At 40.1% G+C, this 16,534-nt stretch overlaps 1 protein-coding gene across 2 annotated transcripts in view; it reads right to left on the reverse strand.

The window, feature by feature from the left end:
* Window positions 1–16,222, reverse strand: part of RSPO2 (R-spondin 2) — a 147,348-nt gene extending 131,126 nt beyond the window's left edge. For both annotated transcript variants that reach the window (XM_044781135.2, XM_044781136.2), the window contains exon 1: window positions 16,083–16,222. In XM_044781135.2, coding sequence (XP_044637070.1) covers window positions 16,083–16,176 — 94 coding nt within the window. In that variant the 5' untranslated portion in view covers window positions 16,177–16,222. The remainder of the gene's footprint in view (window positions 1–16,082) is intronic.
* Window positions 16,223–16,534: the final 312 nt, after the last annotated feature.

Here is a 16,534-nt window from a genome sequence, read left to right on the forward strand (position 1 = left end):
GAGTGGAAAGATTATTGGTAGTTTTGTTTTCTTCATTGTGTTGTTCTCTATTTTCCAAATTTTAAACAATGAATAAACGTTGGGTTTATATTCATTAAAAAATTCCTTAGTGGCTTTTTTTTAACCAACTACTTATATGAACACAATGTAAAGTCTTTACCATTTGCTTCCAAGATAAAACACCTAAATGTTCAACAATATGAAAGTTTATTACCAAAGTAACTTTCAAAACCAAATGAAAGAAAAATGGGGTATGAACGACATGAACACCTAGCCCCAATTACTGGATATAGCTCACTTGTTTTCTTACTTAAAAACATACAAGTTGAAGGGAAAAACTTCATTCTCAAGAATCTTCCATTTGCATTCCCAGTGCTGTTTCCCTAGCTTGCAATGTAACCTGTTTCTTCAGTTCACAATACTTTTTGTTCTTGTAAAAATACTGGGAAGGCACTTTTTACTCCTAAGAAAAGTACACATCTACAGTGTTGTATTTCTCCAGCAACAGTTTTGTTTTTGTGAGCCACATACCAAATGTGTTTATATTCAAAATTTCTAACATGCTCTTTAATCCTATCGACATTTGTGTAAATTTTTAACTTCACTAAAAAATAAAATTATTAAATGTATGTGTTATAGGTAGTTTTCAATGGGTAATACAAAAACTACACCAATGTAATTGATTAGCAGCAATGAGCTAAGTTTTTAAATGAATAAAGGAAAGATTTCTGTAATTAGAAAGAGCCAGCCGTAGCCTGTATGTAGAAAACTTTTTTTTCCACAATTTCACTGCCTCTTACCCACTGAACACACATATTCTCTAGACCCTTTCTTCATAAGCCTGAAAGTTAAAGGTTGTACAGCAAAAAAGAAAAAAAGGGCACGTCATCGATGGGCTTGGAGAGCACATTCTAAGTGGCTAGCTGCCGTTCAGGTCAAGCTTCGGGGAAAATGTAATCCTCCTCAGGTGACATTACTTGTAGTCTACAACATCCAGTTGATCTCCTCAAATATTTTCCTTCCTCTCCTTTCTAAGCCTTCCAGGGAGTGTTTAAGTAGCACAAAGTACTGTTTTTCTACCCAATGAGCCTCAGATTACACCAGGCTGAAGCTACTGTATGTTCACTCAGAAGCTTTTCTGAAAGCTGTTAACAGAAAACACTATCAGAAGATGTCTAATAGAACTCAGGTTTTCAGAAGGTTTGCATTTCATTCCTGTTAGCAGAAGCCAAGAAGATTTTTTTGATGTCATTCTACCACCACTGTTTCAGTAAGCAGAAACTGTTGGAAGCCTTCACCTCTTCCATCTGACAGGCAACAGCTTGACACAAATCAAAGCATTTTATTCACCTGTAGTGAAGTCGATCCACCAGCCTACTGTACACGCATCAATTCCTTACTCTGAATATCGGCAATTAAAGGGGAAGAATAAAGAGTACTGCCTGCTTTCCCTATAAGAACTTTGATTCATAGTAACAAAATACTATGGTTGAAAAGAAAAAAGAAATTTATAGAAGAATCAGCTAAGAAATGTGGAAGGAATAATAAAACTAGAAAAAAAAATCCCTATTTTACAACTCTTAATGAAACTGGTGATTCAAAGATCACCAATGGAAGAAAACATTACATAAAAGGTTAAGGGGAACGTTAAAATGCAAGGATTGGCCTCTTACCACATAACCCACTGATTAATCTTAGCATCACTAAAAATGGCAAGTTAGTTGTGTGCTTCCTGATGTGATGTCATGTGAGGCACACAGCACTACCTGTGAAGTGTTCTAGCCGAAAGAGTTGGATCTGAATCTAATCAAACCTTCAAGGAGAGATTATAGTTTACAGAAAAAGTGGAGGATAGAGAAACAAGTCAAATGACCCCTATAAGGGAGCAAATGGAAAAATCCAGAATGTCAGGCATTCTACTGAAATCTGACCTAGTTTCTTCAATAAGCCAATGGCATGGGAAAACGGGTGGAAAGGAAGTACTGGACCTTCAAAACAAAGGGACATCCCAACCAAGTGCAATGAGTGGGTGTTAATTGAATGCTGATTCATACATACCAGCTGTATAAAGACATTTTTGAGGCAAATGACGGCATTTGTTTACATACTGATGAAGATGTGTTACCAAGGAATAACCAATTTTCTTAGGCATACTAATGACATTGTGGTTTAGCAACAAAATGTCCATCTTTGTAAGAAATACATTCAGAAATATGTAGGGTGAAATGACATAATGTCTGGGATTTGCTTTATAACAATAAAAAGTAAAAAAGATGAAGAAAATGTGGCAAAATCTCAATATTTGCTCAATCTTGATGATAGGTATATGAGGACTCATGCTATCCTCTCTGCCTTTATGTATGTTTGAAAATTTTCAAATTTAAAATGTGACATTTTAAAATGTTCTTACTAGCCCTTTACATACAGCACACAAGTATGAATTGATTGGCAATGCCAATATTAGATGCTACTCAAATTCAGAGAGAACTATTTGAAGATACCACTGACACCAGAAGCAAAGTACAGCAGACAATACTGAGATCACCGTAACGTTCTATAAAGGATGCTGACGGCCCTTGGAAGACAGTAAACTTCAGCAGGAAACCAGTTGAACACTGAGACAGCAATTTGATTCACGGATTTATTTGAAAAATAAACACTTTCAGGTGATTCTTTAGATTTGTGCAGTTTCACAGAACTTCAAGGGCAGGAAGGAAATTGAGTCCTCCTAGCCCAAACTCTATACACTTATAAACCACATCGAAAGCATCCCCAACCCCAGGGCCACTGTGTGCACAAGTCCAGGGGGTGCCACTAACATCATACTTTATGTCCAGTACACCGTCTGTGTGGCTATATGCAATGGTCCTATCCCTACTAATCATTTTACTTCTATTACCACTACTTCTTTTACTACTAATTATTGTTATTATTATAGTATAATAATAATACTTCTTCCACAGAGTTGTTACAAAAATAAAATGACAATTTAAAGAACATACAGGGTCTGACACAGGTTATGACTTACTATGGGTTGAACTGTGTTCCCGAAAAAGACACTTTGAAGTTCTAATCCCCAGTACCTGGGAATGTGACTTATTTGGAAATAGGATCTTTGCAATAGGTAATCAAGTTAACATGAGGTCATTAGAGTGGGCCATAAGCCAATATAACTAGTAAGAGAAGAGAGACCAATACAGAGGGAAGATAGCCATATAAAGATGGAGGCAAAGATTGGAGTTAGGCTGCCACTAGCTAAAGAACACCTGGGGCTACCAGCAGCTGGAAGAGATGAGGATCCTCCCCTACAGTCTCAGAGGGAGCATGGACCAGCTGACACCTTGATTTTGGACTTATAGCCTCCAGAACTGTAATAAAATTAATTTTTGTTGTTTTAACCCGCCAAGTTATTGGTACTTCATTATAGTAGCCCTAGGAAATCAATACAGTATTACAACTTATGCTGCCAATGCCCTTCTGAAAGTAATGACATCTAGAACAGAACACTGCTGGGGACTTTCACTGCCTCTTTTGGTTTTTGTTTTTTTTGGTTTTTTTTTTGGTGAGGAAGATTGGCCCTGAGCTAATATCTGTCGCCAATCTTATGTATTTTTTTTCCTCCTCAAAGCCCCAGTACGTAGTTGTATATCCTAGTCACAAGTCATTCCAGTTCATCTATGTGGGATGCCACCACAGCATGGCTTGATGGGTGGTGTGTAGGTCCGCACCTAGGATCCGAACTGGCAAACCCCAGACCGCCGAAGTGGAGAATGCAAACTTAACCACTCGGCCATGGGGCCAGCCCCTATCTGCCTCATTCCTGAATCTAGGTAAATATTTCTCTTGACACAGCCAATTTCTTTTTTGCAAGTATATCACATCGTAATCTCAGAGTGAGTCAAAAATCAGTAAAAACCCCATTGTCTCCAACATCCTATTCTTCCCTAATTGTTTCTTTGATCTTAAGAGCTGAACTACATTTTTACTGTTTAGATCTTCGTAAATTCATCCGGTCATTCCCAGCTATTGAAATATTTTTGTAACCAGTCAACCAACATTTTAAATGTCCTATTCGACTTCACATTATGCAAAAGTGTGGTTGGCGTGCCATCTGTCTTCAAGCAAATCATCAACAAAATATTGCCTCAAACAAGACTGAAAAGGGAGTCCTTTACTACATCAGAGGCTTCCCTTAAAATGGGCATTAGTCCATTACTAACCACTCTCTGTCAAAAGTAATTCAAGTAAGATGACATACCTACATTTCTCTGTCTTGTACAGAAGGACTTAAGCCTATTATGTCTTCATAAGTGCAAATTATTATTAATGAATTTTTTTCAAAGACTTATCTTACAGCCTACTAACCCCCTTAAAGAAAGCAAAATATCCATATGGCATAACCCATGGTGTTTACAGTTATATTGAAATCTCAGATTTTCTTACAATAAAATGTTCTAGAAATTGACATTATGGCCATGTAAGAATTGAGAAATGTCTTCTTCCTCTTTTAGGAATTCAGAGTAGGCTTCAATATCTATGGAATTATTTCTTAGTGAAGTTTAGAATGATGACTCAGAGGCACATGATGAAGAATCTAAAACAATTTTTGTAGTCCTCTATTTAGGAAAGCAAGAGTCTTATTTGATTATGAATAGTTATCAATAAAAATTTCTATTTAAATATCTATTAGATGCCAGATGCATTACAGATGTGCTCTTTGTGGCTCTTACACTGTGAATGGTCCTCAGAGGTCCCTCTAGACTCAAAACAGTCACTGGCTTTACAATACTCTTAAGAGATACTTTCCGCTGTTGGAAAAAGGTAATTTCCAAACATTCAGGGCTTCAAGAAAGGGTCTCTTTCATTAACGGATAGTTTCCGAAATATAAGCTGTAATCCTGCTCCCTCTGAACTTCCTTCATTTTGCCTCAATCCAAAAGCTAGAATAAATCACATCCTTCTCCCATGTAACAGGCCTCAAGTCTTAGAAACAAGTAATTTTGTTCCTGCTCTTCTCCTTTCTAGGTCCAGCCTCTCTCATTTCTTCAAACTTTCCTCTTGGAATTCACCACAAAGATAACTACTTGAAGCTTGTCAAAACCTTTAGAACAGTTATTATTCACTTAAGTCACTTCCAAATCAAAATTATGTTGAGGTCACTCATAGCAGCTTCAGTATAAGGAAACAAATTGCACCAAATTCATAATTTTGGACAATCAAGTTCCAAGGGACAATTTCCAAGCCCTAGATCAATTTTCAGGACAGTATTCTTTAAAGGAGGGACAAAAAAATCTTTCATAACTGACAGGATTCAGTCAAGAATCATATCAGCCACTGCACGACTTATGACTACCAGGAGTGGTGTGAATGGCTTCCCTAACTCCACAACAAACTAACCTCAACCCACTAATCGTGCTTCTGGGAACCACCGCTGTCCACTATCAAACAACATTTGGTTTTTCAAATTACTTAGTCTCCTGACCCTAACAAAATTTCTCTAGTATACTCAGCTGGTGGAAGCAGGGTGCGCACAAAGTTTCTTCCACCAGTAGAAGGAATGCTATGGGTAGGACAGCCCTGATTTCTCTCAAGGCACGAGACAGATGTCTAGATCCCTGGACAACTAGAAAATTTTAAGCTAGTTTGCTCACTCCAATAACCCAACGTACAGCTGTTCTCTTCCACTTCCTCATATCTACTCAGAAAAGCCCAGAACTAACACCCAAGAGTCCCTCAAAATTCCCCTATAAACCCGATCCTTAGACACACATACAAACACACGCTTCCAAAGAGAGTGAACCTCTAAAACATCATCAGAAGCAAGTGTCAAAAATTAGTATTAATTTTAACAAAGTATTCTTCCACCTACAAGAACTGCCCAGAGGACATGACAAGTCAAAGACCAGGACTGCCTTAATTTAATTGATATCTAGGGATGGTAACCTGGGAGCCCCAAGTGCAATTCTTCTCAATCTACTGGGCTGACAAGGGTTTCTCATCCAATGCAGAGTCCTTAAAGCTCACTGGCAGTGGAGGAGCTGAGAACAAATACCACAGTTACACCAAAGGGCTATTTTTGGGGGGATGTGATGGGCACAGAATATGTCACTTGGTCACAGGAATATACACCCCACTATGACTCAACTAAATTGCAACCTGGTCTTAAAAAAAGAAGACAAGAGCAGTGTGATAAACTAAATATGCAGGTTAATGATGATATAGCATAAATCCCTCAACATTAAAAAGCCAGCTACAAGAAAGGGTCATTAAAACACAGAATGTAAGGTGAACAAGGAGTGGCCAGAGAATTTTTAAATTTTATGTCAGACTTTATTACATGAAGGGGAAAGAGAATTTTTTTTTTCATTTTTTTTTTTAGGTAAGGAAGACTTACCCTGAGCTAATTTTTTTTGCCCTCTTTAGGAAGATTAGCCCTGAGCTAACATCTGTGCCAATCTTCCTCCACTTTGTATGTGGGTTGCCTCCACAGCACGGCTGAGAGTGGAGTAGGTCCATGCCTGGGATTTGAACCCATGAACTGGGCCACCACAGTGAGTGCACAGAACCTTAATCACTCGGCCATGGAGCTGGCCCCAGAAAGAGAAGCTTCTTGAAAAAATTAACCTTTGGATTTTCAAAATAAGATCAGACGATTTTTACCATTCTCAAAGGGGTACAATGTGAGAGATGCATTGAAAGAGATGGGTCTCCCCATAAAGATTAAAGAATGTGGCAAACAATTAATTGGGAAATATTAATTTGGAGTCATTTGGGCAACTCCGAACTTTACTAGTTGCTTGAATTTTTAGGCAACTACTTTGTGGAAAACATTCTTTTTTTTTTAAAAAAAAAAAAACCTAATGTTTTCCAAAGTCTCTGTAGAAGCTGGACTCCACCTTCAGGTTAATGCAAACTCTAGCTTTAATATCTGCCTCACAGATATTAAAACTGTGAGTTTGGTTAAGTTTGCCTTTTGGTGAGAAGGTCTTATCAAAAGGAATTTAGGGACCAAAACCAGAAGTGCTGAGTAAGACTGAAAACTCTCTTTATCCGTTCCTTTTTCCCTCCCCCTGTGAGGACATCAAGATGATCACAGCATCAATCTTACTGGAGAGAGCAGAGCAGGTTGCCACCTGAACCAAAGGGGCAAAGCAAAGTAAGCACAAATCCCACAGAACTTCAGAAGACAAAGCACAAGGAAAAGAATGCAGAGTGTGCCCTCTATCGGTCTGCGCGTTTTAATTGCCAAGTGGCTGGTTGGCAAGTTGTACTCAGCAATAAGTGAGAGAGACTAAGGCCATCCTGGGAGAAAAATTTTAAAATGTGCTGACCCAGTAGCAAGGATCTAGCCGAAGCCCACTTGGCCAGAACTGAAGAGTGCTCAGCCTGGTTCTGCCCAGTCTGTGAACCAGCAGCATGATACATACAAGTCACATCAATGCCAGCACCATGTCATCAGCTGGAAAATTCCAACAGTGATTTTTAAAAACTCTGTCATACTGTTTTGTTAATGAGATAAAAATTAGACCATGTGAGAAGGGAGTTTTAACAAAATGGCTTATTTTGTGTATTTTGTACTTTTATAAATTTTTTAGGGGGACGGAGAATTTAACAACTATTGTCTTTGAGTAAGGGATTATTAGCCAAGTAATTATTTACTGAAATAAATCTTGATAGTGTTTCCAGTGTGTCCTTATATTGCTAAGTATATGCACAGCATATGGCTGGAAACGCACACACGGAAAATAAACTTCTGGAAAACAAATGTTTACATCAATTTGAAGCAGCCATTTGACATCATGCTAATTAAGGTCTACCTCCTATTTCTTTAACCAATGCTTCTTAGCCTGCTAAAGGAAAGATGAACCATGGCCACTTCAAGACTTCAGTGAAAGCTCTAGATGCTCTCTCTACACCTTGAAAAGAAACAGAAAAGGTTTTAATTCTAACCTCAGGGGACTCACAAAAACCCTGACCCCATCTCCAGACTCCAAGAAACCCTGCTCAAAAGAAATGTGCTAAGCAAGTTAAACTGTTTTATAAGTGCTCTTAATATCCTTCAGCAGGTGATGAAAATTGAAAGGTTTTAAATAAATTGTAAAGGCTTTCCCCAAGCAACTAGATAAGGAGGAAAGCTACCTATAATTAGTTTCTCTATGGTTTAAGAGTAAATAATAAGTGATAAATAATATTTAGTAGAGTAACCAATTGGGGTTAGAGAAGAGCTGATTGTGTTACGATGGTACTATGTGTGTATACATAAAATACATAATACACACACACAAACACATATGTTGACACACACACATGCATGAGCACACCCCCACAGACACACATATTTGTTCTGGCTACTGGAGTGCCAGAAATAAAAGAGGTTCCTATAATTAATATACAAGAATAATGACAAAAAATAACAATGATCATAAAATTTAGCAATACAAGCATGCAAATTTTTACCAGATCACGTTTACAGTCCTACATCTCTGTTACTCCACCCACTCAGCCTTGAGTTACTTAATACTTACTTCATTAGCATAATTGTGAGTTGTAGGAAGTTCTCAGGCTCAATAAACGTCTGTGGTTCAAAGAACTTTTGAATGGGTTCAAAGGTGATTTCTTTCTTTTTTTAAATGAATATTTATGTTGTAAGTGTACTGGGTACAGGAAAAGCCAGTGAATTCAGGAGGGTTGGATTCTAGTTCTAGCTTTTTTCCACTTAACTGTTGGTTTTTAAAATCATACATTTCAGGAAGCAGCTCACCTTCTTTATAAGTCAAACCAGTCTCACCTCCTTCAAAGGGTAGTGAAGATAGCACGTGCTCTCCTGGAATGCACTATACAAAAAACTCTGTCGTCTATTCACCCCTACAGAAGAACTTGTTCTAAAATACACACACACACGTCTGTGTCTCTCATAGGTATGTCTACATAACTATATTACACTAAAGTCATAAACATAAGAACATAGATTGTTTTCCTGCACTAATTTATCTGGTATTAATCTGATTGCCTTTTAAGAAGGTAAACACCACTCTGTTTTCCTCTAAATGACTATTCATAGGGGCAAAGTGTTTTGGGATGGAAATCCCTTATTGACCCCTTCTCTGGAAGGCATGTTTTTAAAATACAGGTTACCTCCCCCTCCACCGAGTTTCCCCTACCCTACCCCAAACTTACCTGCCATTTGGGATACTCTATGACTCAAATAATAAACAGGGATATGGCCACACAAGCAGGCACTCGTGGACTCTGAAATTCTGAAGATTATCAGAAGAAACTTCAGAATGAAGATGGGGCTGGGGATGCTTTTATACCTCAGTGTTTTTTGTTTGTCTTTAAACTCTAAAGAAGAAGAGTAAATATTGAGACTACACTTATATCTAATCATTCATTCAGACTTCAACTATGTGCAAAGAACTTCCAATTTAAAAAAAGAAGAAGAAAGAAAGAAACATTTCTAAGTTACCAAAATTACATTAAGGACAAACAACAAAATCTCACAGTCAATGACTTTTTGTTCAGCCACCACTTGTGGAGGAAGCTCTCTATTAGACCTGGTTTGGGGAGTATTAAGATGAATACACCAAAGTTCGGCCCTAGAGAAGATTAAAATATAGTAATGATGAGACATGTGGCAAAGTAACCAGAGTAAAGGGGAAAATAAGGGTTCTTTAAGAGTAGCACATAAAGCTGAGAAAACCATGCTTTAGAAAAAAGGTGGAAAATTTCAGGAAGGCTTCATAGAGGCAGTGACATTTTAGCTGGGTACCACCACATGCTCGACAACACAAAAACATGATTTTCTTGGAAACGAAGTAATCTGGTAGAGTTTAAGCATATATCACTTTCAGAGTGGTGGAAGGTTGGAAACAGACTGTGGTCAGATGGTGGGGAACCCGTAAAAATGGCTTGTGTTTATTCTGCAGTCAATATGGAGACCTGAGAGGTTTGAGGCTTATTAGTAGAGAAGTAACATGATCAGATCTGTGGTTGAGAAAAATTCAACGCAGCAGCATTGTAAAGGATGGAGCGAGGAAGAGGTGGATGCCGAGGGATGAGGCATCACTAAGGATCTGAGGTGGGAAATACCTTGGGGAATGGAAAGGATGGGGTGGATATCAACATTTCTGAGGTAGACTCACCAAGACTGACTGAATCAATAAAAGAGGCAATAGAAAAGTGAAAGACTACAGTCAGGCTTACCGTCTTGACACACAGAAACCCCATGAACAGAAGTAAGGAGCACAAGTAGAGAAACACATTTGGGAGAAGGCAGAGAAGAGGAAATGAGCTGTCAAGTTTGAGTGTGCACGGAATGGAATATCCATATATGAGGGTGCATGGAATATCTATCCATATGGCAGCAGTTGGGAAATCAGAGAGTAACATAATCTGAAGCTCAAAAAAAAAAAGAATGGGGGCTAGAGATGAATGCCTTCATGTGGAAATAACAGTTGAAGATATAGGGGTGGGGAAAATTTGCCAGAGGGAATAAGGCAAAGAAATGCTAGTGTACATCTACTCCGAGTGAGGGGACCAAGGAAGAGAAATTGGCACATTATGGGCAAAACTAGAGTGTGGTGTCACTAGCCAAAGGACGAGACTTCCTTTGGAAAGACTGGTATCTCCAGAGGAACGAGTGACAGAGGGCTGTAATCATGTTGGTGAAGTCAGCAGTGATAAGAAGATTGAGTACAGATGACCACTAAGAAAATCCTTTCGTAAAATGGCGGCTGTAGAAGCCAGATTATAACAGACTGAAGAGTGAATGAAACAGGAGTACTAAGCAACAGAAGAAGGGAAGGGTAGAAGTGAAGAAAAAGTAGAGATTAGAAGGAAATGTGAGGAAAAAGGAAATTACAAATTTTAAGAGGAGGACAACAGAATGCTTGAAAAGAGGGTGGCCAATACAGAAAGATCCTAGAGAACAACAGGTGGAGAGTGGGCCTTGGAAAGAATGAAAACACTCTATCGTTACTCATTCCTTCTCTTCCTCCTCCTCCTTCTCACCCTCTTAACTGTCCCCTGTCCTGTTCAGTCACCCTGAGAGAAAGATGAAAAGGAGAACCGGGAAAGATGAAGGAAAATCCTTTTTAGTTACAAAAACCCAACTCTCCATAATCATACCATCCCCACCTCCTCTCCACATACACCCACACATCTATATACACACACATATATAAATCTATGTATATATACCTTCCCTATCTTATATAATTGTATCTATTATATATGCACTTTAGTTCTAGTTAGTATCTTCCATATTTATTTCAGTTAAAATTATGACAATTTATGAATATGGACATGCAACACTGTATCTACCTAATGGTCAATCCTCGATTGCTGCAGATAATGCGAAAGAATAATAACCATCATGACATTCTGGAAAAAAAATAGGAAATTTAAAGCTTTATTTTCATCCCAGAGCTTACTACCACCTTGTAGCAGAGTGGTTATCAAGTGTTATATCAAATGAGTTGTCATCTAGTTCTTGGACTTTGGAGGAGTGTTTATTTCCAGGAGGGAAAAAAGTGGTTTAAAAGGCAGTCAGTGGAAGGAAAGTAGTAAAAAGTAGCCTAGATAATCCATAAACTGGCCAGTTACAGTCTCTGAATAAATCAAGAGGTCATTTTGCATTAAGAACTAGAAGTGTCATTTCCAACTTGTGATTTCTGCAACTACTGGATTCTACTCAAGCTGGATTCATAAGCTGATAAAGGAAGCCAGAATTAAATGGAGGCCTGGGGGAACATCACCTATTCTGAATCACTTCCAAATTTCAGCTGTTGGTTGGGGCACGGCAACTTTCTGATCTCCGTGCACTGGTAAGATATTGGCCAGAAAAACTCAAGTATTCTGTGAGAAAAGCAGCCCATTAAAAGAGAGAGAACAAAAGGAAAAAAAAGAACATATTTACGCTGTAAAGTTAACCATCATGTGAGCTTTTCTGAAATACTCTGGAACTTAAAAAAGCAAGTAAACAAAATGTATTTTGAAGCTTTTTCATTTAAGCACAGGTTAATACATTCCAAGTGCCATTTTGTATTTCGGATGAATACTGTGAGAAATAAGTACTTGTGACACCAAATATCTCTAAATTTCTTCATTAAATCTTTAGAAATACAAATTAATTTAGCCCTATAAGGTTTAAGAGAAAATATTTTTTACCAACCTCAGTTGCCAGAAATACACCACACCATTTACGATACACACTTCAGTTTCTTGGAAGAAGCCAAATCTAATCTTAAGAAAATGAGACGTTATGGAGGAAGGAGAAGCTGAGACTACAGTATGGAAAAGGCTGCAGCAGGAAACACTTGTCATACTATGCCCCTGCCATCAGACCACCAGAAACACCAATTACACGTCTGGGAGCCTTGCTGCTTCTAAAGAGTTTTATCAAGAAAGTTTCATAAATGCCTGGTTAAAATGTGACTGGGCATATAAACAGAAAGAACGAGACATAAAACTAAGTCACTACATACCAAGCTCAAGAAATCCCAGAAGACCATAATAAAGTTATGATTTGTCTATCCACCTTTCAGTTATTCAGCCTGAAATGTGGCTTACAACCATTCCAAAAACTAAAATGAACCACATAACCCAGTTTACCATACAATAAATCACAAGAGGTCCCGAGACAGATACAGGCAGTAGGGTTAAAAGTAGCTAACAATGACTATGCTTTTGAAGGAGAAGAGCAGGTGAAGGGGCCAAATGAGCTGGGACTGTTAGCAAGCAGACAAAATGTGAGCTGTCAATTAGCCTTTCAAAACCTCGGCATGTCTCTCCTCTACAAGACATTCATTCTCAGTGTTGTGTGTGTGCCTAACTAATTAAAAATTATTGCTGCCAGGCTCTATTAGTCATTATGAAATACATTTTTGTCCTATGATTTTGTTTTCTAAATAATGGGAAGAAACGGCAGTAGGTGTTGTTTACGATGGTCCCCCCATACAAAGTTTTGTCCAAAAGTAGGCAAGGTCGACATTCTATTCTCTCAATCCTCTGGCTATATTTTGAAATAAAACATAGAGTTAAATGATATATTTGGTCTTTATTTCAGACTGGATGCAATTGATTTTAACAGACTAAATTATCTGATTTCTGCCAAGAATTTTATTTCATTAAGAAAATGATATTATAGAGCATCTGAGATCATAGAGCAGACTAAACATAATGCCAAAGGAGTTCTGAGAATGCGCCACAGTGAAGGTTTGATTATTTGCAGATGGAATATGAAAAAAAGAAAAAGAATCAGATCCCAGGCATTAGCCTAACCAATCCTGGTATCACTGCTGCCTACATGGTAACACAAAGCCAAAAAAATAACTGCGCTTCTAAGCCACAACACCTTTTTTTAAGGCACTAATCACTTTTCTTCCTAGAAAGTAATATTTAACTGCCACTACCCAAAACAAAGGGGAAAGGGGAAATGTTGGTACCACAATAGGCTCTAAGCCTGTCAACTGTCACTGCTGACATGATTTGGCTAGTAGTCAAGCATTCACCAAGGAACTAATTTAAATCAATCTCCTTTGGGAAAGCCAATTGTTTGGTATGCGCAACAATTGGTGTAGGATCAATCAGTGGACATGAGATCAATTAAAACCAGCTTAAGTTTGTGAAGAGGGACAATTCACACAACCTGAGTTAGATCTCTATTCATTTCAATACTCACAATGCAATCCTTAAGCTTCCTTGCAAAGCAGAAAAGCTACTATCACCCTACACTGTCTAGCCAGCCCTTTAAGTAGTTCCACTTTTAATTAAAAACACAGTACACCCTTTGTTGGCACAGATAGTGTGGTCACTTTTAAGGACCGCGGTTATTTTAGCCAGAAACCTGGGATTTTGGAAGGGACATCTGTTAAGAAAGGGGGGAAATACCCTCACTTTGATAGAATTATCTTTTTCTTTACAACCTTACCAATTTACAAGTACTTGAAAGCATTTGAATTTTATTAAATTCAAAGGTTGGTTTGGAAAAAATTGCGCACTTTGGAACTGGGTTTCTAAATGTCAGCACTTGGGGATGTGGAGGGTAATTGGTATGAGATTTTGCTAAAGCAGCTTTGAAAATAAATAGATACCTAAGAAAGCACAGGCAGAGATGGCATTGAGAGTTGGCATTGCGGAGAAAGCATGCAGTATCGCTTCTGGCCGCAGGAGTGCTGTAACGTCATTCTCGACCAAATAGCATCTCCGCGTTAAGTTCTACTAAAACAATATGCTTGATTCTTCCCCAACCACAATGGGACAGGCAGTGTTGATCAGAAAGACATCACTGAATTAGTAAGTCATCTAATAAACAAGAACTCGGCAAAGGGTTTTGGATATTTCTATATTATGCAAAACCTGAAGCACTTTAGTTTTTTCAACTAAATAAATTGCAACTTCTGCTTATAAGGGGGAGGAAAGCCTCTCCAAACACTTTTGACCACAGTGTAATCAAAAGTTGCCAGTCCTACAGAATACCTGGAAAGAAAATACTGGGGTGGAGAAAGGAGCCAGTGGGGATGGGAGGTGAAGGAGGAGACGGAAGGAGACTTTTCCAAGACTAATACCAATATCGATCTTTCATGGCCTCTGTGAAGAAATTTCTCCCTAGTATTTTTATGCGGAATAACCTCTGAAAGTAAGCATTTTCCAAATGTCAGAAATGAAAGAGTGAGAGAAAGGGGTATCCTACTTATAAGCCACAGGTGCCTAGCAGGGCTCCTGAAGTCGCACACGACCAGTTATCTCTAGTGCAGCCCGTGGGCCCGCCAACCCCCAGCCCTGCCCATAGGTGAAAACAGTTTAACGATGTCCTAAAAACCTATGAAAAATTAGGGCTCGAAAGGCTCTCTCCAAAATCTGGGCGCAGGACCTGGAGATTCCACAAAATGAATTATAAACAAGTCACATCACAGGTGGTGTGAGGCATTTATATCCCAGAAAAATCAAGATGTGTTAACCTCAAGATGAACGCTTAACTGCGCGAAACTCCAGATTTCTAGAAGACGACATAGCTCTCGGGGACTGCTGTGCACTTTCCCGGCGCAGTAAAGCAGGGGTGGGTACGTGTGTGTTGGAGGTTGTGTTTATCCCCCAGAAGACTTAATTGTGTTTAACAGCTTTTCCCCTAAAATGCAGTTGGATTAGCTGCCACAGCAGGACTCAGACAGAAATACGCACAGGCGCACACTAAATCTGCAGGAAAGCCAGCTCTCTGAAACCTTTCTGGAGGCTTCCCCTCGCCTTTCCCGCAGTGCGCAAGCGATGGAGAGGGCGGGAGCGGTTAAGAAGCCGCAAGTGAATTTCATTAAGAACACAAACCTCTCTCAGAAACAGCTGCTTTTGAGGGAAGTAAATGGAGAAGGCAAACTCTGGCCTGTCCCCAAAACATCACTCTGCAGGCGAGCGCTCCCCAGAAACGCTGCACACGAGTTACTGCTCAATGTAGAAAGTTCAGCAAGTCATCCCATTTAGTCTTAAGTTCCAGAAAAATGGATCAGTGTTGCCCTTTCCTAGAAATGCAAGTCCTCCACCTCGACTTGATACCCTTTCCCAGCTAGCTCGTTCCCTCTCGCGCGCGCGCACACTCACACAGTGCGCGCGCGCGCTGCTAGGTTGCGTCCAAAGCGATCTGAGGTCAGGATTTGGGGAGCACGTGGGTGGGGAAGATACAGCCAGATGAGCTTCAGGCGAAGCGATTAAGAGAACAAAAAAGATAGAAAGACGGAGAACAAGAAAAATGGATGCCAGATAAGAAATGAGACCGAAAGAGAGACGAGTTCAGGAGTAGAAGCGCGGCAACAAACGTGGGTACCGACTCTACCACTTAGCTCAGAGCGCCCGCCAGACGCCCGGCTCACTCGGCTCTCCGTGCGTCTAGCTCCGACTTGCCGCGCCTTCTGAGGACAGAAAAGACAGAGCGTTCTGCAGTGCTCCTGGGCCCAGAAAGTGGGAAGCGGTGGCGCGCAAAAGCGAGGGTGGAGGGCAAGGTCCTGCCCATCTGAGCCCCGCGAGCCCGGGCGTGAGTGAGAGCCGCGACCCGCCCCTCTGACCCCACGCACCTCCGGCAGAGTAGGACCCACCTCGCTTGTTGCGTCTCCATCGGTTGCCTTGGCAGTGGCTGTAATCCATACAGTTCAGAATAATGAGGGCAAAAGAGAAGAGGCGAAACTGCATCTGGGCGGTCGGGCAGGGGAGAGACGCCTCTCAAAGTTGGGGAACTGGAGGGCTCATGCGAGGATCCGGCGCCAACAGCGGTGCTGCGGAAAATGCAGACGGAGAGACGCCACTAGTTCAGGGGCTGCACTGGTCAGTTTGACCCTATCAGCATCTCTCCGCCTTGAACCTGAGAGACAAACAAGAAAGAAAGACAGGGTGAGTGGAGGGACAGAGAGAGTCCCGGGGAGGCAGCTGCTTCTTCACGCGTCCCAACTTAAGAAGGGGAGGGAGGCGGGGAAGCGAACCCACTGCCTGGCACGAGCCGCGGAGCAGCTTAACCCAGAGCGCGCAGCTGCCGGCTATTTGGAGAGCAAGG

Source organism: Equus asinus, chromosome 12 (genome assembly GCF_041296235.1).
Source record: "Equus asinus isolate D_3611 breed Donkey chromosome 12, EquAss-T2T_v2, whole genome shotgun sequence".
NCBI lineage: Eukaryota > Metazoa > Chordata > Mammalia > Perissodactyla > Equidae > Equus > Equus asinus.